This window comes from Carassius gibelio, chromosome A2, assembly GCF_023724105.1.
Source record: "Carassius gibelio isolate Cgi1373 ecotype wild population from Czech Republic chromosome A2, carGib1.2-hapl.c, whole genome shotgun sequence".
Classification (NCBI taxonomy): domain Eukaryota; kingdom Metazoa; phylum Chordata; class Actinopteri; order Cypriniformes; family Cyprinidae; genus Carassius; species Carassius gibelio.
The window spans coordinates 21984225-22011699 of NC_068372.1; the positions used below are offsets into that span (position 1 = coordinate 21984225).

Consider the following 27475-nt stretch of genomic DNA (forward strand, 5'->3'; position numbering starts at 1 on the left):
GTGGATTATCGTGATTTTTTATCAGCTGTTTGGACTCTCGTTCTGATGGCACCCATTCACTGGAGATCCACAGGTGAGAAAACAATGTAATGCTAAATTTCACCAAATCTGTTCCAATGAAGAAACAAACTCATAATGGATAGCGTAAGGGTGAGCACATTTTCAGCAGTTTTTAATTTTTGAGTAAACTATTCTTTAAAAAAATATGAAACTCATTTTAATTGTAAGATACGCTTATTCACACTATGGCAAATATTAAATTTAACATGGAAAACTTTATTTTCAGAGGCTCTTTTGTTGGAGGGTTTTCCATGAAATGACAACAGGTCTACAGGTTCCTCTTTAGCACAGCTCTTTTTTTCCAACAGGTTTTACACTAGTGTGTTTGTGGTTAGTAGATAGTAATAATAGAGTAAAAAATATAAGCATGGCTTAAAACATTTTAATATACACTGAGTTTAATATACACTGAGTTTGCTCAGATTATAATAATCAGTAGAAAGCATCTCTCCATGTTGGGAAGGTTTACTGTCTTTGTAAACTGAAGTTAAAATGTAAATATATGGTGTATATACTGTATGTAGTAGCCTATTTGTAGCTTCAGTGTGGGTGTGGATTATTTAGACCACCTTCTCTGTTTTGTCTTATTAAAAGCAGAGATGATAAGATTGTGCCTTCAGTCAGTGTATCAGTATCTTAACAATAACTATATTTCTTGATGAATAAGTCTCTTCCTACATTAGTTGTTTTTATGTTCATTGTGTTCATTATGTTACTATAAAGATAGTTTAAAGCTAAACAAACAAGAGACTACTATATTTAATATTTGAAAATGCAGTTTGTATTATATTTGCAGTCTAGTGACAAATTTTATTTTGATTGATATCTATATTGATTATATTAGGCATTTATAATATGGGTTTATAATTTTTTTTTTTAAAGATATTAGTGGATGATTGCAACCACTCTAAGTTTGTCTGTTTTGGGAAAGCTAACGTGTCTCTGACAAAGTGATAACACTCGTTGCCTTCTCTTGTGCAGCTCAAACGGGACCCTTCATCCCATTTGTCAGTATTTGTGATATCACAAATCCCAGAAAATATGCGTTGTAGTCCAAACGAGTCATTTGTTGTACTTTTTGAAAAGTGATTACTGTTGTGATTATCTCCTTTTGAAGTGGACTTTGAGCTTTGCAACTTTGCTGATATTTTTATGCTCAAACAAGAACATTGCAGGAAAACTAAAGTTGAAAAAGTGAAAAAGAATAAAAGGACCCCTTTAAGAATAGTTTCACCAAATTACACATAAGTCCAGAAAAAGGGCCATCTTCTGTTGTTCCTTGCATATGGGAATTCATTTCAGATACAGTTACAGTAGGTGTCCTCTCAGAAACATTTGTATGTAAACAGCACCCCCCAGTGGTGGTGTGATAAACATTTGTTCTCCCGTTGACAACATTCAGGAGTCTAACAAGGATAAAACATTGGTGAACCTGAAAAATATAAAGGATGATAAATGTTTACTTTAGTTATTGAAGTTTTCAAAACATGATGAAACATCTGAAAATATTACTTTTCAATAATGAGAGTTAAATCAATACATGTAACCAGCATAATATAACCAGCCAGAAAATGTATAATTAATTATTAATTTTAATGTATCATCAAAATAAAAGTACCTTCATCTGTGTGGATACTACTTGCTGTTATTGACATCTCATTATAGAGCCAGTCAGGTTCTTGTATGAAGTGTAGAGTGTTTCCTGTGACTGTGGGCTGCAGGGCACAGTAGTAGAGAGCAGAGTCTGATACAGCAGCAGAAGAGATGATCAGATCCACACTATTCTCTTCTTTTCTGTGACTGATGGATATTCCAGGATTCACACGAGTAGTTGTTCCATAGTACTCCAGAATGAGGAACTGTGGTGGTGAACCTGCATGTTGCAGATACCAGTGAAGACTATCAACAGAACCAGTGTAGTTACAAGAGAGTTTCACACTCTCAGTCTCAGTGGCAAATGCTGCATCACTGTATGGGGTGATGACATCTTTAGCTCTGTTACCTACAACAACAGCTTATTTAAGCATGTTTAAAATGAGATATGTTGATATAATGATACTTGTAAGATTTTACCTTGAGTAAAAGTCAGGAGTAAAAGCACACAAGTGAACATGATGGTAGTTCCTGCTTGCATCAGTGATCTGTGATGCTGACTATCACTGAACTAATCTGTTTCACAACCTGTGTTTAGCTCCACCTTTTGACTTTTGACATTAACATATATGATGGATTGATGCCTAAATCTGCTTGGACTTGTTATCTTTCAAAGTAATGTAATTTTTCTCTAATTTTCAATTACCTAACAGAAGTATGATGTGCTTTTGCACAGTTTTTTTTTTCTTTTTTTTTTTTTTAAAGTTTTCCAGAGAATCAAGGATCTTGATCTACAATTTCAGACTTTTGTTTAACTCTCTGTAGTATGAAAAATGACTAAAAAGTATTCAGGAGCTGAACCGGGATATGGGCAATACTAACTGCTGAGGAGCAGTTAAAGGAGTTTTATTGTGTCCTTCTGTCCAAAACACTTCAGTTTGGACTGGTGTGATGACATTCCCAAAACTGACACTTGCAAATAGGAAGACAGAATTCAAGTTGAAATCATTTAAATGAAAATTTCACATGCCACAGCAGAACAGCAAGCAAGAAAATTAAATCTGACACTTTGGCATAGAATATTTTTACATGTTAGTGAACAGACTGAAAAACAGGACAGGACATCTGCAGGACAGACCTTTATTGATGTAACATTGATTCACTCTCTACTGTAGAACAGCAGGTCTCCTGCTAATGCACCTCCCCCTAAAGATAGTCTTCATATTCAAATAATCTGACTCACACTGACAGACAGAATCAACTACCGTATTTTTCGGACTATAAGTCGCACCTGAGTATAAGTCACATCAGTCCAAAAATACGTCATGATGAGGAAAAAAACATATATAAGTCGCATTTATTTAGAACCAAAAACCAAAAGAAACATTACCGTCTACAGCTGCGAGAGGGCCCTCTGTTTTCAGTGGTAGACTACAGGAGCACTGAGCAGCATTAGGCTGGAGACGGTAATGTTTTCTCTTGGTTCATTTGTCTTAGTTCATTTCTCTTGGTTCATGTCAAATTCATTTTGATAAATAAGTCGCACCTGACTATAAGTCGCAGGACCAGCCAAACTATGAAAAAAAGTGCAACTTATACTCCGGAAAATACGGTAAATAAATGAGTTATTGAATCATTAGCATGAACAAAGCAGTCACTTTTTCAGAGTAATAATTGTTGAATGAAACTTTTCATGCTTAATTTTTATTTATCTGTTAAGTTAAAGCAGGTGTTACCATAACCTTTTATTCACAGGTTTTGTGGCTCATGTAAAGTACAACTGTGGTTTGTTTTTCACTTTATCAGATATGATTCAAAGCATTTATTTTGTTTGTGAGTTTTTGTAAAGCCTCTCAGGTATTTTGTATCACTGGGCTCCAACTCTTAGAGCACAATAATAGAGAGCTGAATCTGACAGAGTTACACTGTCCATAGTAAATTCAGTGGATGATACAGAAGTAACTGACTGAAACCGGCGGTCTGGTATATCCTCACTGTAGCTCCATGATCGAGCACCTTTACGCAGTAAATATTGAGGTTCTCTGTTTGGATACTGTCTGTACCAGAAAAGCATAGCATAAGTGCCGCTTGTATCATATGTGCAGCTCAGTGTCACAGACTCTCCTTCTTTACTGTTTATATTATCCTTGTCTTTTGGTTCAATGCTGTCAGCAAACACACCTGCAAAATAATTAATTATGTTTTATAAAACTCCTTTATCACATGTGATTTCAAGCATTTTAGTTCAACATCTAAGAATTAAATATGTTTATATCTATTTTAGTGTAGTGCTAATATTTAAAGTGCACTTTACCTGATACCGTTATAAGAATTAGTAGAACACATCTCTCCATTGTGAGAAATTTACCAATAAACTAGGTCTGTAAATATGCATTAATGGTTATAGGTTGAAAGGTAAATGTATGAATGGAGAGTCATTTGTGCAGCTATAATGTCTGTAAATGTGGGTGTGGTTTCTGATATTTCCTGTTGTTTTACATTAGAAATTGAGAAACTGTCAGTTAGTTTAATTTCCTCTAGATTGTTTGCTCATAATCTGTCATATAGAGCTCAGAGTTGCTGTCTCTTTGTGCATTTATCTTTGGTTACCCTGCCATCTTTATATGTGTAAGGAAAAGCACCATTAGCATTATGGAAGTAAAAAAACGGCAAGTTCTTCTATGTGGACAAAAAAACTAATATTATGTAAAAGCTCCACACTTAATAATCTCAAGTAGACAAAGCAATAGAAAAGACAAGTAAATGGAATACTTAAATATAACAGAACAAAACAAGCCAGTTAAGCAGAGCAACATGTTGATTATAACCAAAATTAAGTTTTAATTCAGCACAATCTGTTCTTGAACAAAAATGTGCATTCTTTCCTTTTCAAACAGATGATGTCTCAAACAATCTCCAACCCTTAAAGTTACACTTAAAACAGCATTAAAAACCATAAACTGAGCTACAGTATTGACTGGAGTGAACATGAATAATACACAGATGAGAAATACTGTTACAGTTGTTAAGCTGTTTAAATTAATGTTTGTTTCAGGTAGACTAATACATGAGTTAAAGCTTATGACATCCCTCAAGGGAGTCTTTAATATTTTAATAATTTCTGGACGGAACATCTCATTTTGGACTGGAGGATGTCATTCACAAGAGTGCCACATGCAAGAGCAAAAATCCATGCAGTATCCATAAGCGTATAACTGCTTATGAAAGGATTAATGTAATAGTCCACCTAAAATTTTAAATTTGCTGAAAATGTAGTCACCCTCATGTCATTAAAGATTAATTTAGATTAATTACACAGCATTTAAATGGTTTATTACAAACACACAGCTTTTAGCCTCATATGACATTAATTGACAAACAGGACAAAATGACTTGTGCATTATTGTGATGGTTTTATCAGCTGTTTGGACTCTCATTCTGATGGCAGCAATTCAATGCAGATCCACTGGTGAGCAAACGATGTAATGCACAGTTTCACCAAATCTGTTCCAATGAAGAAACAAACTCATCTGGTTAGCATAACTAATGCTAATCCAAAATCATCTGGATAGCATTAGTCAAGTAAATTTTCAGCAAATTTTCATTCTTGTTTAAACTATTCCTTCAAAAAAACAAAAAAATGCATGACAAAACAATTATCGGGAATGTAATCTTCTTTTACAGTTTCCTCCTAAGCACAGTTCTTTTCTTCCAGCAGGTGTAATGAAAGGAGCATTGTGGTTTGTACAAGATATAACTATGGTTTAATTCTTATTTGATCTTTATTTTTTTAAAGCAAAAACTACATGTGAGTTTTTGTAAAGCTTCTTAGGCATTTTATATCACTGGGCCTCTACTCTTAGAGCACAATAATAGAGAGCTGAATCTGACAGAGTTACACTCTTAATAGTGAGTTCAGTGGATGTTTGGGATGTAATGGACTGAAACCTATCTGGTATATTCTCATTGCTATATGATCGGGCACCTTTATACAGTAAATATTCTGGTTCTCTGTTAGGATACTTTCTGTACCAGTAGAGATAGACATAACTGCTGCTGGTATCATATGAACAGCCCAGCATTACACGCTCTTCTTCAGTTCTGTAAATAGTAGTTTCCTTCGGTTGAATACTGTCAGATAAAATACCTGCAGGAGAATTGGACAGATTGAACAGGTCAGCTGGCTTCTCTACACATCCAAAAAAGCATCACATGTATAAATAAAAATTACACTAGCAAAGAATTTCTTCAACAAATGTGACTTTGTTTTTGTAGTAGAGTACCAATAAAAATGGCCAAACATTTTAATATAAAAATATTTGAATCTGCTCAGATTAAATGTTTTATACCTGGTGCTGTTATGAGAATCAGTAGAAACCATCTCTCCATGTTGGGAAGGTTTACTGCGTAGCTTGCTATATGAACTGAAGTTTAAAGGTAAATGTATGATAGTAGTGGCCTATTGTGAAACCATAGTGTGGGTGTGGTTTATTTAGACTCCACACTTATTCATGTCAACTAGACAAAGTAATAGAAAAGACAAATAAATGCAATGCATGTAAGATAGCAGAACAAACCAGTTAAGCAGAGCAACATGTTGATTTTAACCAGAAATATGTTCTAGTTCAGCACAAGCTGTTCTTCAACCAGAATTTTAATTATTTCCTTGTCAAACAGATAATGTCTCAAGCAAACTACTATCATTTAAAATTATACTTAAATCAGCATAAAAAAACACAGACTGAGCTACAGGACTGGAGTGAACATGAACACACAGCTGAGAAGTACTGTTTCAGGTAATACATGAGGTAAAGCTTATGGGAAAACAGATCCACTTGAACTTTAAATGCAAATCTGTGCAACAACCATTTGGTCAGTCAGTTTATAAGTTTAATAAAAAAAGCACTATACTTCATTTTGAATAAGACTCTTCCTACACTAATACAGTTTTAGCAGCAAGTGTTGCCTCAATCATTCAAAACTTATTTAAGCATGCTTAAAATTAGATATTGTTATGTAATGATGCATTTACGATTTTACATTGAGTTCAAGTGAGCAGTATAAGTGCACAAGTGAACACGATGGTAGTTGTTGCTTGCAATAGTGATCTGTGATGCTGACTATCACTGAACTAATCTGTTTCACAAGCCTGTGTTAAGCTCCGCCTTTTGACATAACCTTCTTGTAAAACACAGAAATTAACAATTATTATGATGGATGGATGCCTAATGGATCTGCTTGCACTTGTTATTTTACAAGTAGTGTCATTTCTCAAATGTTCATTGTACTAATCAGGGATATGATGTGTATTTGTACAGTATTATTTCTGTTTCCTCTGTCCCAAACACCTCAGTTTACACTGGTGTGATGACATTCCAAAAACTGACACCTGCAGATTGCAATATTCAAAATTAAATCAATATTTAAAGAAATAAATATTCATATGAAATAATAGAACAGCAAACAAAAATTATAAAATCCTGACAGTTTGTGATAGAATATACTTTTGTTAGAGAACAAATTAAAACAAAATAAAAATCATCATTTTCAAGAAGTTTTAGTTTATCTGCAGGACAGTGTACTTAAGTAAGATGTTGCATGTTTTCCAGCTAGAAAAGTTTAATTAAAACCCCTCTCCTTTCTGTTGTTACATATACTGTGCAATGAATTAACAACATGAAAAACAATATATGATGTCAGAATTATAATTTATAATCAATGAATTGAATATGTACATAATCAACACTTTGATTCCACCATATATTTTAGTCTATTGCTGATATTTGAAATGCACTTTACCTGAAATTGTAATAACAAGTATAACACATCTTTCCTTGGTCAAAAATTTGCTAATAAAATAAGCCAATAAATAAATGCTTAATGAGTTTCAATTGAAAGGTAAATATATGAATGTAATGAGATTCATATATACTTATACAATTTTCTCCTTCTTCAAACAACACCTTAGTTTGGACCGTTGAGGTAAAATATTAATTGTCTGGTAAAGTCAAATGAATGAGCTGTTTTTAATTTATAAATCATCAGCATGAACACTGATGATCACAGCATGAAGGGTGGTAATAATTCATGAAGTAAACTTTAATCCTTAATTTCATTTATCTCAGTTAAGTTTTGGCAGGTGTTGCCATATTCTGTTATTCAGAGACTTTGTGGTTTGATTTTCAGTTGATCAAATACAGTTCAAAGCAATTAGTTTGGGTGTGAGTTTTTGTAAAGCCTCTCAGGCATTTTGTATCACTGGGCTCCAACTCTTAGAGCACAATAATAGAGAGCTGAATCTGACAAAGTTACTCTGGCAATAGTGAGTTCAGTGGATGATTCAGATATAATTGACTGAAACCGGCGGTCTGGTATATCCTCACTGTTGCTCCATGATCGAGCACCTTTCCACAGTAAATACTGAGGTTGTGTTTTGGGATACTGTCTGTACCAGTAAAGCATAATATTGTTACTGCTTGCATCATATGTGCAGCTCAGTGTCACAGACTCTCCTTCTTTACTGATTATATTGTCCTTGTCCTTTGGTTGAATGTTATCAGCAAATATACCTGCAAGAGAATGAATTATTCTTTATTAAAAGTTTAATTTAACCCCTGTTCTCTCTGTTGATAAAGTAACAGTGCTATGAATTATAACATTTATTATGCTATGAAATATAGAATATCAGATTCAATTAATAATATCAATTCAATTAATATGTACACAATTAAAAATTTGAATCCTCAGTCTGTTCAAGTCTAATGAAATGCACTTTACCTGTTACTGTTATAAGAAGCAGTAGAACACATCTCTCCATGGTAAGAAATGTATTTATAATAAATTAGGCGTGTTAATATATGCTTAATGATTTGAAGTTGAAAGTAAATGCTTCAATGTAATGGGGAGTCATTTGTGCAGCTAATAGTCTATAAATGTGGGTGTGGTTTCAGATATTTAGACCACTTTCTATCTTTCTACTAGAAACTGTGATGACTGTCAGTTAATAGGATTTTATTTTGCTCTTTTGTACTTGAGCTATATAAAGCTCAGAGTTACTCACTCTCTCTGTTTGATATCTTTGATTATTTTGCCATCTGTTTTAAGAAAATACAATTAGAATTCTGAATGTAAATAATTCACTGCATGTATTGTTTTTGCTGTAACTTCACCCCCTAGTGGCAGATAATGAACATATACATGTATCTCAGAACTAGTGCATTCAAAAAGTTAAATGTGCAAAATTGCTCCAACTATACTGCTCGGTGGATAGGAATTTATGAAAACCTTTGAGAATTGTCCCAATTGTACACTATATTACATACGTTTTAAGAAAATTATGAAATTCATAATAGTTTGCATCAGAATAGTGTTATTTTCCAACACTAGCAATTAATCTTGTAAAATAATTTAATTTTTAACAATGATGAATGGATCTGTATTTTGTATACAAAGCTCAGAGTAATTCAGAAAGAAATTGCAGTTTCAGAGCACAATTAAATATTCTGAATATATGCCTTCATATGCCTGGTGGAGAGACATAATATTGTGCTAGTACTAGTATTGAACTACAAGCAGCAAGACAGTTGCAAGTCTTTGATTAGAGTTATGTAAAGCTTTTGGTAGGACAGTTAGGTCCTAGAGATGTGGTGACAACAGCTGTGCAGAGGGGGCCCTGTTTGATTTTTTGTCATGGGGCCCAAAATTCCTGGCAGCGCCCCTGGAGTCAACACTGTTTACAATTTAATAGTGTTTCAGGTTCTTGTATGGTGTTTAGAGTGTTTCCTGTGACTGTGGGCTGCAGGGCACAGTAGTAGAGAGCAGAGTCTGATACAGCAGCAGAGGAGATGATCAGATCCACACTATTCTCTTCTTTTCTGTGACTGATGGATATTCCAGGATTCGCACGAGTAATTGTTCCATAGTAATCCAGAATGAGGAACTGTGGTGGTGAACCTGCATGTTGCAGATACCAGTGAAGACTCTCAACAGAACCAGTGTAGTTACAAGAGAGTTTCACACTCTCAGTCTCAGTGGCAAATGCTGCATCACTGTATGGGGTGATGACATCTTTAGCTCTGTTTACTACAACAAAACAAACCAACAAAAAAATATATATAAGGATTGTTGGGCATATTTAAAATGAGAATGGTGTAATGTAATGAGTGATACAGTATGTAAGATTTTACCTTGAGTTAAAGACAGCAGTATAAGCACACATGTGAACATGATGAACAGGCTGCTGCTCGCCTCAGTCATCTGTGATGCCATTCACTGAATGACTCTGTGTCCTACAGGCCTATGTTATGCTCCGCCTCTTAAAATTATTCATCACAAAACCAGAAACACATGTGGAATGATTTTTTTCATGTTTGGTTTAGTTTGATTGATCAATGCTCTATACCTCAAGCTAAAACAATACTGTAAGATACATTGTTTAACCTATTAGTTACAATAACATTTTGTCTCTTGAAAGAGCTAAATTCACCAGCTAGGAATCAATCAGACTACTTTTGAAATCATAAACTTGTTTTTCAAGATAGCAACCAATAAAAACCTGGTCGGCTGAGAAAAAAAACAGTAGTTGATGACAGACAAATTATAAAAAACTGTGAAAATGAACCCTAAATGTCTGTAAAATCACCAACAAGCTCCAGAAAGCTGGGGTGATGCTCTGTCTATCTACAGTCCAAAGGAGAATTTGACAAAGAATTACAGAAGCTACACAACAAGATGCAAACCTCTGTTCAGCACCAAAAATAGAAAGTCAAGATTCTTTACAAATGTGAGCCAGAGTTTTGGAACTGAGTTGATGGACTGATGAGACAAAGATTAACCTTTATCTACAGTAAGTGATTGGAAAGCAAAACTGTGGAGAAAAAAGGGAACTGCAAATGATCCTAAGCATACAAGCTCATCTGTAAAGCTTGGTGGAGCTGGTGTCATGGCATGGGCATGCATGGCTGTCTCTAGAACAGGACTTCTTCATTTTAATGATGACTTAATTGTATGATGGCAGTAGCAGAATTAATTTGGAAGGGTACAAAATCAGCTTTGCTACCCACATTCAAGAAAATACCACCAAACTCATTAGAAAGCACTTCATATTGGATCAGGACAATGACCCAAAACACCCTGCCAGTTCAGTCAAGGACTTTATCAGGGCAAGGAAATGTAAAGTCTTAGTTTGCCCAAATCAATCTCCAGATCTAAATCCTCCAGCCTGCCATTTCACTAGCTGAAGAGGAAACTAAAGACAGAAACTCCCCAAAACAAGCAACAGTTGTAACTGGATGCATTAAAGGCTGCAGAAAAGCATTTCACAGCATAAGAGCAAGAGTCTGGTGATGTCTATGGATTGCAGACTCACTGCTCTAATAGCATGCAAGGGATCTGCAACTAAATATTAGCTTTTAATCTTTTATATCTGCCTTAAATTTAACTGTTCCAATTCTTGCTCACATAAAATAGTGGGATGAACTCTAAAAGTGCTGTTCTTTTTATTTGGTTAAACGTGTAGTGTCGAAAGTCCTAATAATAAAATGTGACATTCTGTAGTTTTGTCGCATATTCATCCTTTAATCATATTTGCTAATGTCTTGACTCCACAGCAGAGAAAGCTATTTTGTCTTTATTGTTCCAATACTTATGGAGGACACTGTATATCTCTCCTGGTTTTATTTTTGTACCCACTTCTTTTGGCACAATGCCGTCAGCAAATACACCTACAAAAATGAATTTTCCTTTAGAATTACAGTATAATAGAATGATCAAAATTACAATGAAAGCTCCAGGCTTCATGATGCTTCAGACATTATTCTACAGTAATAAGCTGATTTGGCGCTCAAGAAACAGCAGTTATTTGACATAGAAGTCTATTGTTATATTATAAATGTCTTTACTGTCACTTTTGATAAAGAAGTATTATAAAAAATAAAAAATAAAACAAGATTCAAACCTATAAATGGCACTTAAAATATAACCTGTCATGAGAATCAGCAGTCAACATCTGTCTGTTAATATTTCAAGTAATTTATTTTGTTTTAATACAAATAATGTTTGCCGTAATTAGAGACACTGTAATGATGGACTTTAGGGAATTCATGTATTTAATGTGAATGAAGAAGATACGATTCACTGACTCTACAGTTTGAATTAATGTAGAAGTGGGTGTGGTTAGTGACATCACACACTAATCGCACATGTCCAGGTTGTTCTTCATGCTAATGACATTTTTTATCAACTAAACCTTTCTGTAATGTTACGTTTTCATTAAGACATTTAGTATGCTAATTCATGTTCCAAGTCCCAGCAATTTTATTGGAAATCCCAGACATTCAGCTGGTCATCAACAGTACTTCCAGATGGTGTTATTTTTGCCAGGCTATAGCAGTGAAATTGTGTTGAAAGTTTTTTTGTTCTAAGTTACTATGTTTCCTGACACTGCGGACCTCATAACACAGTAGTACAGAACAGAGTCTGATAAAGCAGAAGAGGAGATCTCCAGAATTACTTGCTCTTTTCTGTGATTGATGGTTATTCCTGGAACGGGTGGACTAGATGTAGTTCAAATGTATCATCAACTGTAACAAACAAACATTCACACATCTTGTATGAACATAAAATTTATATACTGATCTTTTAAATAATATATTATATAATATTATAAAGTGTAGTGCATTGGTAGTATGTTATAATATATACACAAATCAGTTTAACATGTTTCAGTATTTTTCAAAAATATACCTTGTGGTGATGACATCAGATAATATAGATGAACATGTTCACTCAACAAATTGCCAGAAACAGGCTAAACAAAGAGAAGCTACTTCACACAGAGTTTGATTGTTACCTATCTTTATCTGTACGCCAGTGCCTGTTTAACTCCCCCCTTGCCATTATATACATGAAAGCTATGCAGGTTTATTTGGTCTTTAAAGGATCATGGAAGGATAACTACTTTAGAATAATTATATATTTTATTTATTTTCTTGTTTGTTTGCTCAAAAAAAAAAAAAGTGAAGTGACATTCAGCCAAGTATGTTGACCCATACTCAGAATTTATGCTCTGCATTTAACCCATCCGAAATGCACACACACAGAGCAGTGAACACACACACACACACTGTGAGCACACACCCGGAGCAGTGGGCAGCCATTTATGCTGCGGTTCCCGGGGAGCAGTTGGGGGTTCAGTGCCTTGCTCAAGGGCACCTAAGTCGTGGTATTGAAGGTGGAGAGAGAGCTGTTCATGCACTACCCCACCCACAATTCCGTCCGGCCCGAGACTAGAACTCACAACCCTTCGATTGGGAGTCCAACCCTCTAACCATTAGGCCACGACTTCCCCACGACTCTAGACTTCAGAATCTAGAGTCATTTTAAATTACTTATTTAGACAAACAGATGCGAAGTGATAGTTTCACATGCCCCCTGTATAACCTTTCATTATCTCCAAAATTCACAGGTGTTGCCATACTCTAATTTCCAGAGAAGCTGTTTACAAAAAAAATAATCAATTGTGGTTTGATGATTTGATTAAAGACTGTTTAAAGCATGTTTTTGTAAAGCGTCTCAGGCATTTTCTATCACTGGGCTGCTACTCTTAGAGCACAGTAATAGCGAGCTGAATCTGACAGAACTGCTTTCTCAATAACGAGCTCAGTGGATGACTGGGATGTACTTGATTGAAACCGATGGTCTGATTTATCCTCAGCACCAATCTCTGATCGAGCACCTTTGAGCAGTAAATACTGAGGTTCTCTATTAGGATATTTTCTGTACCAGTAAAGCCAAACATTATTGCTGCTAACATCATATGTGCAGCTCAGGGTCACAAACTCTCCTTCTTTCGTGATTATATTACTATCTTCTTCTCTTGGTCCAATTTTGTCTGCCAATCCACCTGAAATGAAATACATTTCTGAAATCTCTGATCAGGATTATTTCATTAAAACATGCCACAAATGTGTCCTTGCTATATATATATATATATAACATAAAAAACATCAAGATGAGGTTAGCTTTGCATTAAATTGAGATTTGTACAGCTTACAACTATGTTTAGTGGGATTCAATATTATTTACCTGTAACTACGATGATAATCATTAATAGCATCTGCTTCTCCATGTTGGCAGTCCAGATGTAGTATGTATTTCTATTAATGATATAATTAGAAAACTGTAACTGAATATCGTTTTATAGTGTGAATGAATCTGTGGTGACATCCAGTATATTGTGTACTAATATTGTGGGTGTGGTTAGTGTCATGTGTAACACACAATTTAAAAGCTGCCCAGCTTCTGTAATTCATAAGAGAACATACAGTACTAGTGTTATACCCCCCTCAGAAGGACATGGTCGTGAAGGGTGTAACATCCATGTTAGTGAGATATTAAAATAGATCGTTGAAAATAGTGGTGGAGCCTATTGAAGAGTTGAATACGTGTGCTGAAGGACTAATTAAGCATTGATAATCTTTATGTATTTATATATCCCACTCATTCTTTCAATATAGAGCATAATTTCACTCAAAATGCCACACAAAACTTTCACTCTCAAATACTTTTTCTTTATTCTTTCTTGTTGGAACGTAAAAAAATAAGGCTTAATCTTTAACTGCCTATATCAACTCAAACCCAGAGGTCTTCACCTATGTTCCTGGAGATGAACTGTCCTGCAAATTCTATTTCCAGTCTGTTTCAGCGTACCCGCCAATTATTTATTTATTTGTAATAATCCTGAAGACCTTGATTAGCTGGTTCATGTGTGTTTGATTGGTGTAGAGTTAAACTCTAAAATCTCTAAAAGAGAGGACAAAGGAAAGAAATCTTCCAAAACAAATTCTTCTGAGATTAAGCAGGATGGTTAGATTATGTGTAGTCATCATGAAATTGGGATTCCCACATCCCACAGTATACCCACACCACCTTCCTTGGGGAGTACATGGGAGTTGCACCCGGGACTTTAGACAGCTGTCTGTGACATTTTCCCTTGCGACCAAATGCCTAGGCTACATACCCAAGCTTACCTGTTAGGGCCAGACTCCTGGGCCCAGGGTAGAGCTCAAGGCCTGGAATCAATAATAGATTAATTTAAAGGGATGCTACAGAGCCTAGAATCATACTAAGTCTTGGCCTGTCACACAGGGGCTACCACTTGCTCTTGCATAAGCTTGTTGAAGGAACTGTTTCAACAGATCCCTAGTAGCAACACCCTGTTTAGATAGGTATCCTGTGGATACAGGTGGAGTGGCACCCAATATGAATTGTAGTCACATGTCCTTATGCAATCTTTTTAACCTTCTAAATTCACAGCTGTTACCACATTCACTGTTTGTGGTTTATAAAAACATGATGTGTTTTGATACTGATTGATTAAAGACTCTTCAAAGCATTAATTTCATGTGAGTTTTTGTAAAGCTTCTCTGGTACTTTGCATCACTGGGCTACTTCAAGTGCGCAGTAATAAAGAGCAGAATCTGACAGAGCTGCTTTTACAATAGTAAGTTCAGTGGATGTCCGGGATGTAGTTGACTGAAACCCATCTGGTATATTCTCTTCACTGCTCCGTGATCGAGCGCCTTTATACAGTATATATTCTGGTTCTCTGTTTGGATATTGTCTGTACCAGAAGAGATAAATATAATTGCTGGTTGTTTCATACGTGCAGCTCAGTGTCACAGACTCTCCTTCTTCTCTGATTATATTAGTGTCTCCTTCTCTTGGTCCAATTCTATCAGCATAAATGCCTGAAATGTTAATCATATTTTTAAATGTCATTATTACATTTTTTGTTTAATATAAATGTACATTATATTTGATTGAATTATTTGATTCATAAAATCTAAGTAATTGTGATTAAAAGTATATTTACCTGAAACTGTGATGATCATTATGAGTATCATCTGCCTCTCCTCCATCTTAACTGAAGTCCACTATAAAGATAAGATTTTTAATTTCTAGTACTTATTAAATTGATTCGTTTTATAATAATTATTAACATACCAATATATTACTTCCAAATTCTGCTGAATGTGGTTTTATGAAATGAATGAAAATATGAGAGCAGCTGATGGTTGACTGACAGCACTGAGACTGAGTGAACTTCTGTTGTGTATGAATAATGTGTGTGTGGGTTAATGAAATATGAAGCATGTTCTGTGCTTTCAGCTGTTTCTTATAGATGTCAGGTGCTTGTTTGGTGTGAATAAAACAGCTTGTGAGATAATGTTGCCCCCTTCTGATGGAGATCAGAACAGCATGTTTTATCCAGTTGCTTTACTGTGTGCTTTAAAATGAGTTATTTTTATTGACATTTGTTTATATTCAGTCATTTGATGGTTGTGCTTACACATGTTATGCATAAATGATTTATGTCCTCATAAAAGTAATAAGCTTCCACTTTCAGCCACATAACATTTTCACAATATGACAGTTTCTTAAAGGGGGGGTGAAATGCTCGTTTTCACTCAATATCCTGTTAATCTTGAGTACCTATAGAGTAGTACTGCATCCTTCATAACTCCAAAAAGTCTTTAGTTTTATTATATTCATAAGAGAAAGATAGTCTGTACCGATTTTTTTCCGGAAAAACACGAGCGTCTGTAGGCGTGACGTGTGGGCGGAGCTAAAGAATCACGAGAGCCAGTAGGCTTTTGCGCTGATAGCGTTTGGAAGCTGTGACATTACCTGAGGACAAAACCAACCAAAACAAACCATTGCTAACAGTCAGATTCAGCGTATATTAATGATCCAGAGGCTGAAATTTAACAAGAGCAGCAGCAACAACAGCGGCTCTATGTGGTATGTACTGAAACTGTATATATATTTGCTTAGCGGTTTTGGAAAATGATTAAGTTCCACTTTGTCGTTTTTTTTTTTTTTTTTTTTTTTTTTTAAGCTGTACATGTGGAAAGTGCAGTTTGATAACAACATTGCATGTCGTTTACTTGATGTGCTTACGCGCCGATAGCTAAGTTAACAACAAAGAGATATTTGAAGCAGTTTTACTCACCGCATGCGGTTCCAACACACGATTGTGACCCTTTTTCGTTGGGACTGCATTATCCTTAAGAAATAAACGATGTCCAAATCCGACGTCAAACTGGGCCGCGTTTGTAAAACAAGCATCTTCGAAATGCAGGGGAACAAACACAAACACTTACACAACTCCGTTGATGCTCTGTAAAAATAAACTCCATACACTGGTCCCTTAATGCTGTTTCTCTTTAGGTAATCTGTGCAGGGTTGTCTTGCCCTGGCAACCAAAAACACACTCCTTTTGTGACATTTCGCGACGCTCTTGCTTTGATCAGTGAAGTCTGTTGTGCTCTCAGTGCTGTGCTATATGGGAGCGCGCGCTCTTCCGGCAGACGTGACCTAGGACCCATATAAGGAAATTCCGCTCCATCTAACGTCGCACAGAGCCATACTCGAAAAAAACTTTCCGAAACTTGTGACAAACCGGGAGTAGTATTTTTGGAACAGAAATACTCCTTCAATCATACAACTTAATTTTTGAAACTTTGTCCATGTTTAGCATGGGAATCCAACTCTTTAACAGTGTAAAAAACTCAGTATGCATGAAATAGCATTTCACCCCCCCTTTAAGGATCTACAAATATAAGAACTTTATAAGAAATATCTGTGTGATTTAAAAAAAAAAACACAAACCCTCATCCCCACCTCTCATTTTCAGTTTTATTTAAACAGCTTTTTGTACAGCATGCAGTGGATTTCCTTTCACTGTGGGCTCCAGAGCACAGTAGTACAGAGCGGAGTCAGTGACAGCAGCAGAGGAGATCTTCAGATCCACACTACTGTTGTCTTTTCTGTGATGGATTGAGACTCCAGCAACTGGAGGATCAGATTTAATAACTGCCCCATAGGAATCCAGTATGAGGAACTTTGGTGGTGAACCCGCGTATTCACGATACCAGTGAAGACCTCGAACAGAACCAGTGTAGCTACAAGAGAGTGTCACACTCTCACCCTCATCAGAAAACTGATAATCACTGAATGGTGTGATGACTTCTGCTGCTCTGGAACCTGCATTTAAAGCATACATTTAAAATTCAAAAACAGAGCCAGGAAATAAAATTACATCCTTTTTCAAATCTATGAAAATACCATTTTGTTATTGGCTTCTGAGAAACAGTAGTCAGGCCCTTTTGCTTAAAAAGAGAACTACATTAAAGTACAAAACTAAATGTGGGTGTTTAGACTGAAAATATTTTCTTGTAAAAGAAAAGTAATACTTCAGTATTATTTGTTCTATTGACAACTTCAAAATATTTTTAACAGTGTACTAATGAAATGTCCAGCATATACAACAATACCTTGAGCTGATGATAGTAATAAAAATAAAAAAATCAACATGTTGGCACAATAATCAGGTTTGAACAGGAGACACATAGAAACATCTGTTAATCCAATGAGGCTTGTGAAATGTTGAGAGTCTTAATGCATTTCACAATGTGCGTGCTAAACTCCTCCTACTCAGACAACATTCAGCCCTCATCTTACACAATATATGACAGACAAGACTGTTATTTATAACACAGTCCCACATATTTAATCAAATAAGTAGTATTACATAGATACATATAGACTTAATTAATTACAAGTTACAACATATTTCAGTGACATTTCAGGGGGATAATCTTGAAATGAGGATCCTATAGCAATAATTATCCCGATTTGCAGAAAACATATTTATGTTGCTTACAATTACCTTTACATTGCAGGATATTACATTTTATACATTTAAATCATGGCATAAAAGCATGAAGAAGGAGTTTTTATTATTTATTGGTTAGCTGGGTATTTAATTAACATTGAATAATAAAATGTCAGTAGAAAAATCCTTGCTTTAATACTTTCCCAAAATACTGTGAGGTTTTTGTACAGTGCAGTCTGTTTTCCTGTCAGTGTGGGCTGCAGAGCACAGTAGTACAGAGCAGAGTCTGATACAGCAGCAGAGGAGATGATCAGATCCACATGGCTTTCTGTTTTTCTGTGATTGATGGTTATTCCTGGAACGGGTGGTTTAGCTGGAGTTGTTATCCCTGAATATTCCAGTATGAGGAACTGTGGTGGTGAACCTGCATATTGACGATACCAGTGAACACCACGAGCAGAACCGCTGTAGTTACAGGAGAGTGTCACATTAATGTCACCCTCAAGAGCAAATGCTCTGTTTCTTTTTGGAGTGATGACTTCTGAGGCTCCGCAACCTGCAGATGAAAGTAGTCTTAAATGTATTTTCAAACACTTCCATTTGAATAAAATGCTTTTACTTTTACAATATAATACCTTTGGTTGATGACAGCAGTATAACAATATAGATCAACATGTTCACTCACTGAACTAGTAAGAACAAGCTAAAAACAGAGCAGCTGCTCCACACAGTGTTGTGTGATGTTCAGATCTACTCAGCTGTATAGAGTCTGTGCTAAACTCCTCCTTCTGTCCTGACATTAAATCTGTAGCACCAAAGAAAATATGAAATGAGCATGCATACAGTAGCTGTTTGAATATGTGATCATTTCTTTTTAATTCTTTGTTTTGAAAATGCATTTGTGTTCTTCATTTTGCTCACATTCACATTCACATTGCCAATATTCTGACTATTTGGCTCAAAATTTCTATCATTTTTCATGATACTTATAAACACAACCTAATATGAAAAGAGATAATTACAAGCTAATATTGAAGAGAATATGCATTACATGCTAAATTATATTCACATGCTATATGAATTTTTTATCCACTAAATTTACAGCAGTTACCACATTCCCTTTCTGGTTAACAATAATGTGATGTGTTTTGCATCATGCAAAAATGCATAATACTAAATATATCATGATTTAATACATACTTGGTGTACAGTGCAAGTTACTGTAGTTCTGAATAAAATATTATATATTTACCTGAAAGTCTTAATGAATTTGCTTTACCAAAATTACACAGAGCAAGTGAAAATATAGACTTCCAGCAGGGTATTACTTTAAAAATGTAATTAATTTAATTAGTCGACATTCGCTACATTCAGTGTTTGAAATTAAATGTTGATGGTACTTTTTAATCATCACTGGTGATCATCAGTGAAATGCTTGTGAAGCATAACTTGTGAGATTATGTTGCCCCCTTCTGTTGGAGCTCAGAACAGCATGTGTCTTTTTTAAAATAATGTGCTTTCTTGAACTGAAAATATGTTTGAGTAACTTTTACTTTTATTTATTTATTTATTTATTTATTTATTTTTTGTCTGTGAATTATTTATAAAAGATAAACAAAATGTATTATCACATAGAATTTGACAGAAAACTACTTTAAATGGTAAATCAATGCATGATAAATGTTTTTCTTTAGCAAGATACTATTTCTTTATTTATTAATTTATGTATTTATTATTTTTAAGCTAACACACACATATCTGTAAAAATATGCTGGATGATTAATAATTTACCCACTGGATGATTAACACAAGTCAGGTTTAGTACAGTGTAGTTTGTTTTGCTGTCACAGTGGGCTCAGTACAGAGCAGAGTCTGTCACTTTAGCAGAAGAGATTGCTAGGTCCACACAGATTTTCTTTTCATTCCGTTTTCCAGACAATCGAGGATCTAGTTCTACAGTGTGAGACTTCTGTGAAACTGTCTCTGTCCTATGTAGTATTATCAAAAGAAATTCAGGAGCTGAACCATGAAATTGGAGATACACTGCAGACTAATCGCTGAGGAGTAGATACAGGACAGAGTTATATTTCCCCCCTCCGTCGAAAACACCTGTTTGGACTGGTGTGATGACATTCCTAAAACTGACACCTATTAACTCCATTGTCATGAAATAAAACAGCACAGGATACCAAGAAATAAACAAATGAAAATACAATTAAATAGAATGGAAACTATGAAAAAATATAATAATATAAGAATGCAAACATAAAATTATTACATGCAAGAGTGCAGAAGAAAAGTAAAAAGCTGAGCACCATTTTGCAGTGGATTAGTTCCTCTGCCGCATGTTATTTTAGACAGAAAACCCCCACTGTCTAGCAGATGATGTCTCCAGAAAGCACCTCCAGAAGCTGACCTCCCATTAAAACACAGTGATCCTTTTGAATCTTTTATAGCAAACTTCAGCAACATACTATGACTATTCATTTGAAATTCATCAACTTGAATTTAGTCTACTGACTACTAATTAAACAAAATAAAATGTGAAATAAAATTTGATCTTTTAGAATTCTGCAATAAAAACAAAATAACTTCTTAACCATCAAATAAATACAGCTGTAACCATTCAGAGGATAACACAAGGCACCTAACAATTACTACAGCAGTCAATGGTATGTGTTATGTACATTTTAACATGTCTTTCTCTACTGGTTCAACTTAAAACACCGACATTGGTCTACATACACATTAAATCATATATTTATTCTAAATTACCCTTATTTGTTTTTGCACTAAACTTGCTAACAAAATGTTTGCCTGTTTCCTAGACTCATATAAAATATCCATAAAATCTGAATAATTTAGCTTTTCCTTAAAAAGAATGATCATATTGATGTTAATATCCACAAAACAAACTGTACAGTAACTTGAGCCACTTGAATGCTCATTGAGGTTGTATTGGAAACCAAGGTAGTGATTAAAAATTTCTTCAGCCACAAAGATATAATTATCAAAAAATAATCCTAACGACCTGTTCTTGGGTTCTGTTGATCTCCCTGTCCCCATAAATTTCTTGCTGAGGAGTAACCATATAAAAGACGTATAATGTCCCCTTCTGTCTGTAACATATACGTTTCAACTGGTGTGGGGAAATTTCCAAACTGACAGCTGCAGATGAAATTATCAACATTTTTATTCTCTCTAGACTTACAAATGAAACAGATGGAGAGAAATATGAGGGTTGAAATGAAAGAGACTTTTATGATTTGCTTCCTTTTTATCGTTCAGACTAGTAATGACATTTATAAAAGTGACACCTGAAGTACAAAACTCATAACCATGAATGTAAATAAGTTTTTTTTTGTGTTTTGTTGTTGCTGTTTTGCAAGGATTTAACTGAAAAGTGATAATGTGAAACCATGAGATGCATGCTACTGTATATTATATTCACATGCCCTTATGCAACCTTTTTAACCTCTCAGTTTCACAGCTGTTACCACATTTATTGTTCGTGGTTTATAAAAAATGATGTGTTTTGATAACGATTGATTAAAGACTCTTCAAAGCATTACTTTCATGTAAGTTTTTGTAAAGCTTCTCTGGTATTTTGCATCACTGGGCTACTCGAAGTGCACAGTAATAAAGAGCAGAATCTGACAGAGCTGCTTTTACAATAGTAAGTTCAGTGGATGTCTGGGATGTAGTTGACTGAAACCCATCTGGTATATCCTCACTGCTAAATGATCGAGCGCCTTTAAACAGTATATATTCTGGTTCTCTGTTTGGATATTGTCTGTACCAGTAGAGCCAAATATTATTGCTGGTTGTTTCATATGTGCAGCTCAGTGTCACAGACTCTCCTTCTTCTCTGATTATATTAGTGTCTCCTTCTCTTGGTCCAATTCTATCAGCATAAATGCCTGAAATGCAGTGAATCAAACTTTAAAACTCTGATGTTTTTTTTTTTCATTCAAAATGGTATAAGATTAAATTAATTGATTCACAAAATATAAGTAATTGTGATTAGAAGTATATTTACCTGAAACTGTGATGAACATTATGAGTATCATCAGCCTCTCCTCCATCTTAACTGAAGTCCACTATAAAGATCAGATTTCTAGTTTCTAATACTTTTTAAATTGATTCATTATATAATCATTATGAACTCCAAATTCTGCTGAATGTGGTTTTATGAAATGAATGAAAATATGAGAGCAGCTGATGGTTGACTGACAGCACTGAGACTGAGTGAACTTCTGTTGTGTATGAATAATGTGTGTGTGGGTTAAAGAAATATGAAACATGTTCTGTGCTTTCAGCTGTTTCTTATAGACATCAGGTGCTTGTTTGGTGTAAATAAAACAGCTTGTGAGATAATGTTGCCCCCTTCTGATGGAGATCAGAACAGCATGTTTTATCCAGCTGCTTTACTGTGTGCTTTAAAATGAGTTATTTTTATTAACATTTGTTTATAAAAAAAGAGATTGTTGCCCCCTTCTGATGGAGCTCAAAACAGCATGTTTTTGTCAAGTTTTCTGTGTTCTTTAAAATGTACCATCTAATATGATTTTGAGTCACTTTTATTGAGATGTACTTCTGAATACAATCATTTAATTGTTGTGCTCCCTTATGTTATGTATAAAACGTTTCATGTCCTCATAAAAGTGATAATCAACCACAGAACATTCTCACAGTATGACAGTTTCTTAAGGATCTACTAATATAAGAACTTTATAGGAAATATATGTGTGATAAAAAACATAAACGTTCATCCCCACGTCTCACTTTCAGTCTTATATAAACAGCTTTTTGTACAGCATGCAGTGGATTTCCTTTCACTGTGGGCTCCAGAGCAAAGTAGTACAGAGCGGAGTCAGTGACAGCAGCAGAGGAGATCTTCAGATCCACACTACTGTTGTCTTTTCTGTGATGGATTGAGACTCCAGCAACTGGAGGATCAGATTTAATAACTGCCCCATAGGAATCCAGTATGAGGAACTTTGGTGGTGAACCTGCATATTACATCTGAAATCTATATCCTCTTTTAAATATACATTCTCCATTTAAATGCAATAATATGTATGTACTTTATAATGCAATGTTGTTATTAGCTTGGTTAGCTAATAAAGCATTTACATTTATATTTACATTTAGTCACTTTGCAGACTTTTTTCCAAAGCAATTTGAGGAGAGTGAAAGCATTTCTGATTTTCAAACTCATTATTATAAAACTCTTGATGCCTTCAGTGTGAATCTACAATTTTCATAGTCATGAAAATAAAGAAAACTCTTTGAATGAGAAGGTGTGTCCAAACTTTGGGTCTGTACTTTATTTCAGTGTATTTCCATAATGTTATTCAATATTTGTCTAAAACATTGCAATATTATACCTTCTGTTAATGACATCAGTATGATAATACAGATGAACATGTTCACTCAGCAAATTGCCAGGAACAGGCTAAACAAAGAACAGCTGCTTCGCACAGAGCCGGATTGTTACTTATCTGTGCACTAGTGTCTGTTTAACTCCTCCTCTTGCCATAATATACATGACGGCTATTCAGGTTTATGTCATCTATAGAGGATAATGAACAAATAACTTCTACAAAAATATAGAGAACTACTATATTTTTTTGTTTGTTTTAATTTTTTTAAGTAAAAAAAAAAACAACAAAAAAAAAACATTAATTTTGTATACTGAATGATTTTTGAATTTAAAATAGCATTTAGAAAAACAAATGCTAAGTGATAGTTTCACACGCCCCCTATATAATCTTACATAATCTCCAGAATTCAATTCACATGTGTTGGCACACTCTAATTTCTAGAGCTGTGGTTTACAAAAAAAAATTATAAATTGTGGTTTGATGCAATTTGATCAAAGACTGTTCAAAGCATGCTGTGTATTTGAGTTTTTGTAAAGTGTCTCAAGATTTTGGATCACTGTGCTGCTCGAAGAGCACAGTAATAGAGAGCTGAATTTGACAGAGCTGCTTTCTCAAGAATGAGCTCAGTGGATGGTAAATGCTCACTGCTCTGTGGTCGGGCGCCTCTGAGCACTAAGAACTGAGGTTTTTCATTTGGATACTGTCTGAACCAGTAAAGATAAACATTATTTAATTCTCACATCATATGTGCAGCTCAGGGTCACAAACTCTCCTTCTACATTGATTGCATTAGTATATCCTTCTCTTGGTCCAATTTTGTCTGCAAATCCACCTGAAATGATTTTTTTATATATACATCAATCTCTGATCAGGAATAAAACATGTTTTTGTGTGTATATATAGTTGTGTGTGTGTGTGTGTGTGTGTGTGTGCATATATAAACATCAGGGCGAGGTTTGCTTTGCATTAAAATGGAATATTGTTCTTACAGCTTTCTACTATGTTTAGTATGATTAAGTATTATTTACCTGTAACTACGATGAGAATCATTAATAGCATCTGCTTCTCCATGTTGGCCGTCCAGATGTTGTTTGTATTTCTATTACTGATATAATTAGAAAACTGTACCTGAATATCGTTTTATGGTGTAAATGAATCTGTGGTGACATCCAGTATATTGTGTACTAATATTGTGGGTGTGGTTAGTGTCATGTGTAACACACAATTTAAAAGCTGCCCAGCTTCTGTAATTCATAAGAGAACATACTGTTCTAGTGTTACACCCCCCTCAGAAGGACATGGTCATGAAGGGGGAGTAACATCCATGTTAGTGCATATGTGTGCTGAAGGACTAATTGAAAAAGGTTTAAGGGGCTTTACAACAACTTTACAACTGAGAAGCAGCTGTATACTTCAAGCATTGGTCATCTTCATTCTCAAAAAAAAGAAAAAAAACTCTGCTCACTCAATTTTACATATAATTTTACATTTATAATTACATAAAAACAACTCAAATCGTCTTGATCGGCTGCCTCTGACTGATACCAAAGTATTAAGTAATTGAATTGAATTGAATTGAATTTATTTTTTTTGATACCCACGATAGCCAATGTGAGCATATTATACATATATATATATATATATATATATATATATATATATATATATATATATATATATATATATATATATATATATATTGAATGGTAAATCCTCTGAATGGCACATGAAAATGTCAATGGTATTTTCACACTGTACACTAAGTAAGGTTTTTGTACAGTGCAGTTGGTTTTCCTGTCACAGTGGGCTCCAGGGCACAGTAATAAAGAGCAGAGTCTGTCACTTTAGCAGAGATCTCCAAGTACATATGAGTTTTCTTTTCATTCAGTTTTGCCGAGAATCGAGGATCTTGATCCACAATTTTAGATTTTTGTAAAACTGCACCAGTGGCATGAATAACATAAAGAAATTCAGGTGCTGATTCAGGATATTGGCGATACCATAGCAGACTGTTTGCTGAGGAGTAGCTACAGGAGATACTTATAATATCCCTTTCTGTCCCAGACACATGAGTTTCAGCTGGTTTGATGACATTCTCAAAACTGACACCTGCAGATGAAATCATTTTTTAATCTTGAGAAGGAAAACCTTACAGCCACACTTTATTTTAAGGTTCAATTCTTGCTATTAACAAACCATTGACTACAAATTTTGCCTCAATAAACAATAAAAAAAAGTTTAGATTAAATACTTACAGACAGGAAAACAGAGCAAAAGGACAAAAATCATCATTTTCCAAGATAATGTTTCCATTTATCTGTATCACCAACAGTTACTGAAGTAAACATCAATTTAACAAATAGCAGAGGTTCCCTCTAGCACCTCCTCTTAAAGCTACAGTCCTGAATTTATGAAGCAGATCATCTCTCTCTGATCCTAGATCTGTGATCTCTGATCCTGAATGTTTGAATGTGTTCATGATGATAATTTGGCACCTAACAAATATATTTCATTATATTAAAACTGTATACATTTTGGCATTTTAACCAGTATACTGTTTCTTCTAACAATCGTCTGTTAGAAAGTGCTGTTCATATTTTTATGCAACATCTTATTTGTTTCCCCCTTTTTTTAAATAGGTTTTTATTGTTTGGTCCTTTTTATTATTCGGACTAGTGTGACATTCACAAAAGTAACTTCTGAAGAACAATTAACAATTATAAATTAGTGTTTTGTAGTTGTTTTTTCATGAGACTTGAATTGATTATAGACCATTTTACTGACATCCTTAAAAACGTATGCAAATGAGAAAAGAGATGTAATGAGACATGAGAATGCATGTAATGCATGCTAAATTGTTTTCACGTGTCCTTATGCAACATTTTTAACCTTCTAAATTCACAGCTGTTACCACATTCACTGTTTGTGGTTTATAAAAACATGATGTGTTTTGATACTGATTGATTAAAGACTCTTCAAAGCATTAATTTCATGTGAGTTTTTGTAAAGCTTCTCTGGTATTTTGCATCACTGGGCTACTCGAAGTGCACAGTAATAAAGAGCAGAATCTGACAGAGCTGCTTTTACAATAGTAAGTTCAGTGGATGTCTGGGATGTAGTCGACTGAAACCCATCTGGTATATCCTCATAACTGCTCAGTGATCTAGCGCCTTTAAACAGTATATATTCTGGTTCTCTGTTTAGATATTGTCTGTACCAGAAGAGATAAATATCATTGCTGTTTGCTTCATATGTGCAGCTCAGTGTCACAGACTCTCCTTCTTCTCTGATTATATTAGTGTCTCCTTCTCTTGGTCCAATTCTATCAGCATAAATGCCTGAAATACAGTGAATCATATTTTTAAATGTCATTATTTAATTTTTTGTTTAGTATAAATGCACATTATATTTGACTGAATTATTTGATTCATAAAATATAAGTAATTGTGATTAAAAGTATGTTTACCTGAAACTGTGATGATCATTATGAGTATCATCTGCCTCTCCTCCATCTTAACTGAAGTCCACTATAAAGATAAGATTTTTAATTTTTAGTACTTATTAAATTGATTCGTTTTATAATCATTATTAACATACCAATATATTAGTTCCAAATTCTGCTGAATGTGGTTTTATAAAACGAATGAAAATATGAGAGCATCTGATGGTTGAATGAAAGCCCTGAGACTGAGTGAACTTCTGTTGTGTATAAAATTAAATATGTCCTTTCAGCTGTTTCTCATAGACATCAGGTGCT

At 34.6% G+C, this 27475-nt stretch overlaps 1 long non-coding RNA gene and 3 gene segments (V, D, J or C); all 4 read right to left on the minus strand.

The window, feature by feature from the left end:
• Nucleotides 1-1609: 1609 nt before the first annotated feature.
• On the minus strand, nucleotides 1610-2224 carry LOC128023606 (T cell receptor alpha variable 9-2-like). The segment is given in 2 exon segments: nucleotides 1610-2062; nucleotides 2134-2224. Coding segments are annotated over 2 exon segments (471 nt in total).
• Nucleotides 2225-3129: 905 nt separating this feature from the next.
• LOC128023622 (T cell receptor alpha variable 3-like) lies at nucleotides 3130-4060 on the minus strand. The segment is given in 2 exon segments: nucleotides 3130-3834; nucleotides 3968-4060. Coding segments are annotated over 2 exon segments (354 nt in total).
• A 3768-nt stretch (nucleotides 4061-7828) lies between these two features.
• On the minus strand, nucleotides 7829-8594 carry LOC128023638 (T cell receptor alpha variable 18-like). The segment is given in 2 exon segments: nucleotides 7829-8222; nucleotides 8431-8594. Coding segments are annotated over 2 exon segments (354 nt in total).
• A 13518-nt stretch (nucleotides 8595-22112) lies between these two features.
• Nucleotides 22113-27397, minus strand: LOC128031155 (uncharacterized). Its single transcript, XR_008188059.1, has 3 exons — nucleotides 27316-27397; nucleotides 27185-27245; nucleotides 22113-22251 (listed from the first exon to the last, which is right to left on the minus strand). It is a non-coding gene; the product is annotated as an uncharacterized LOC128031155 (long non-coding RNA).
• Between the last annotated feature and the right edge of the window lie 78 nt (nucleotides 27398-27475).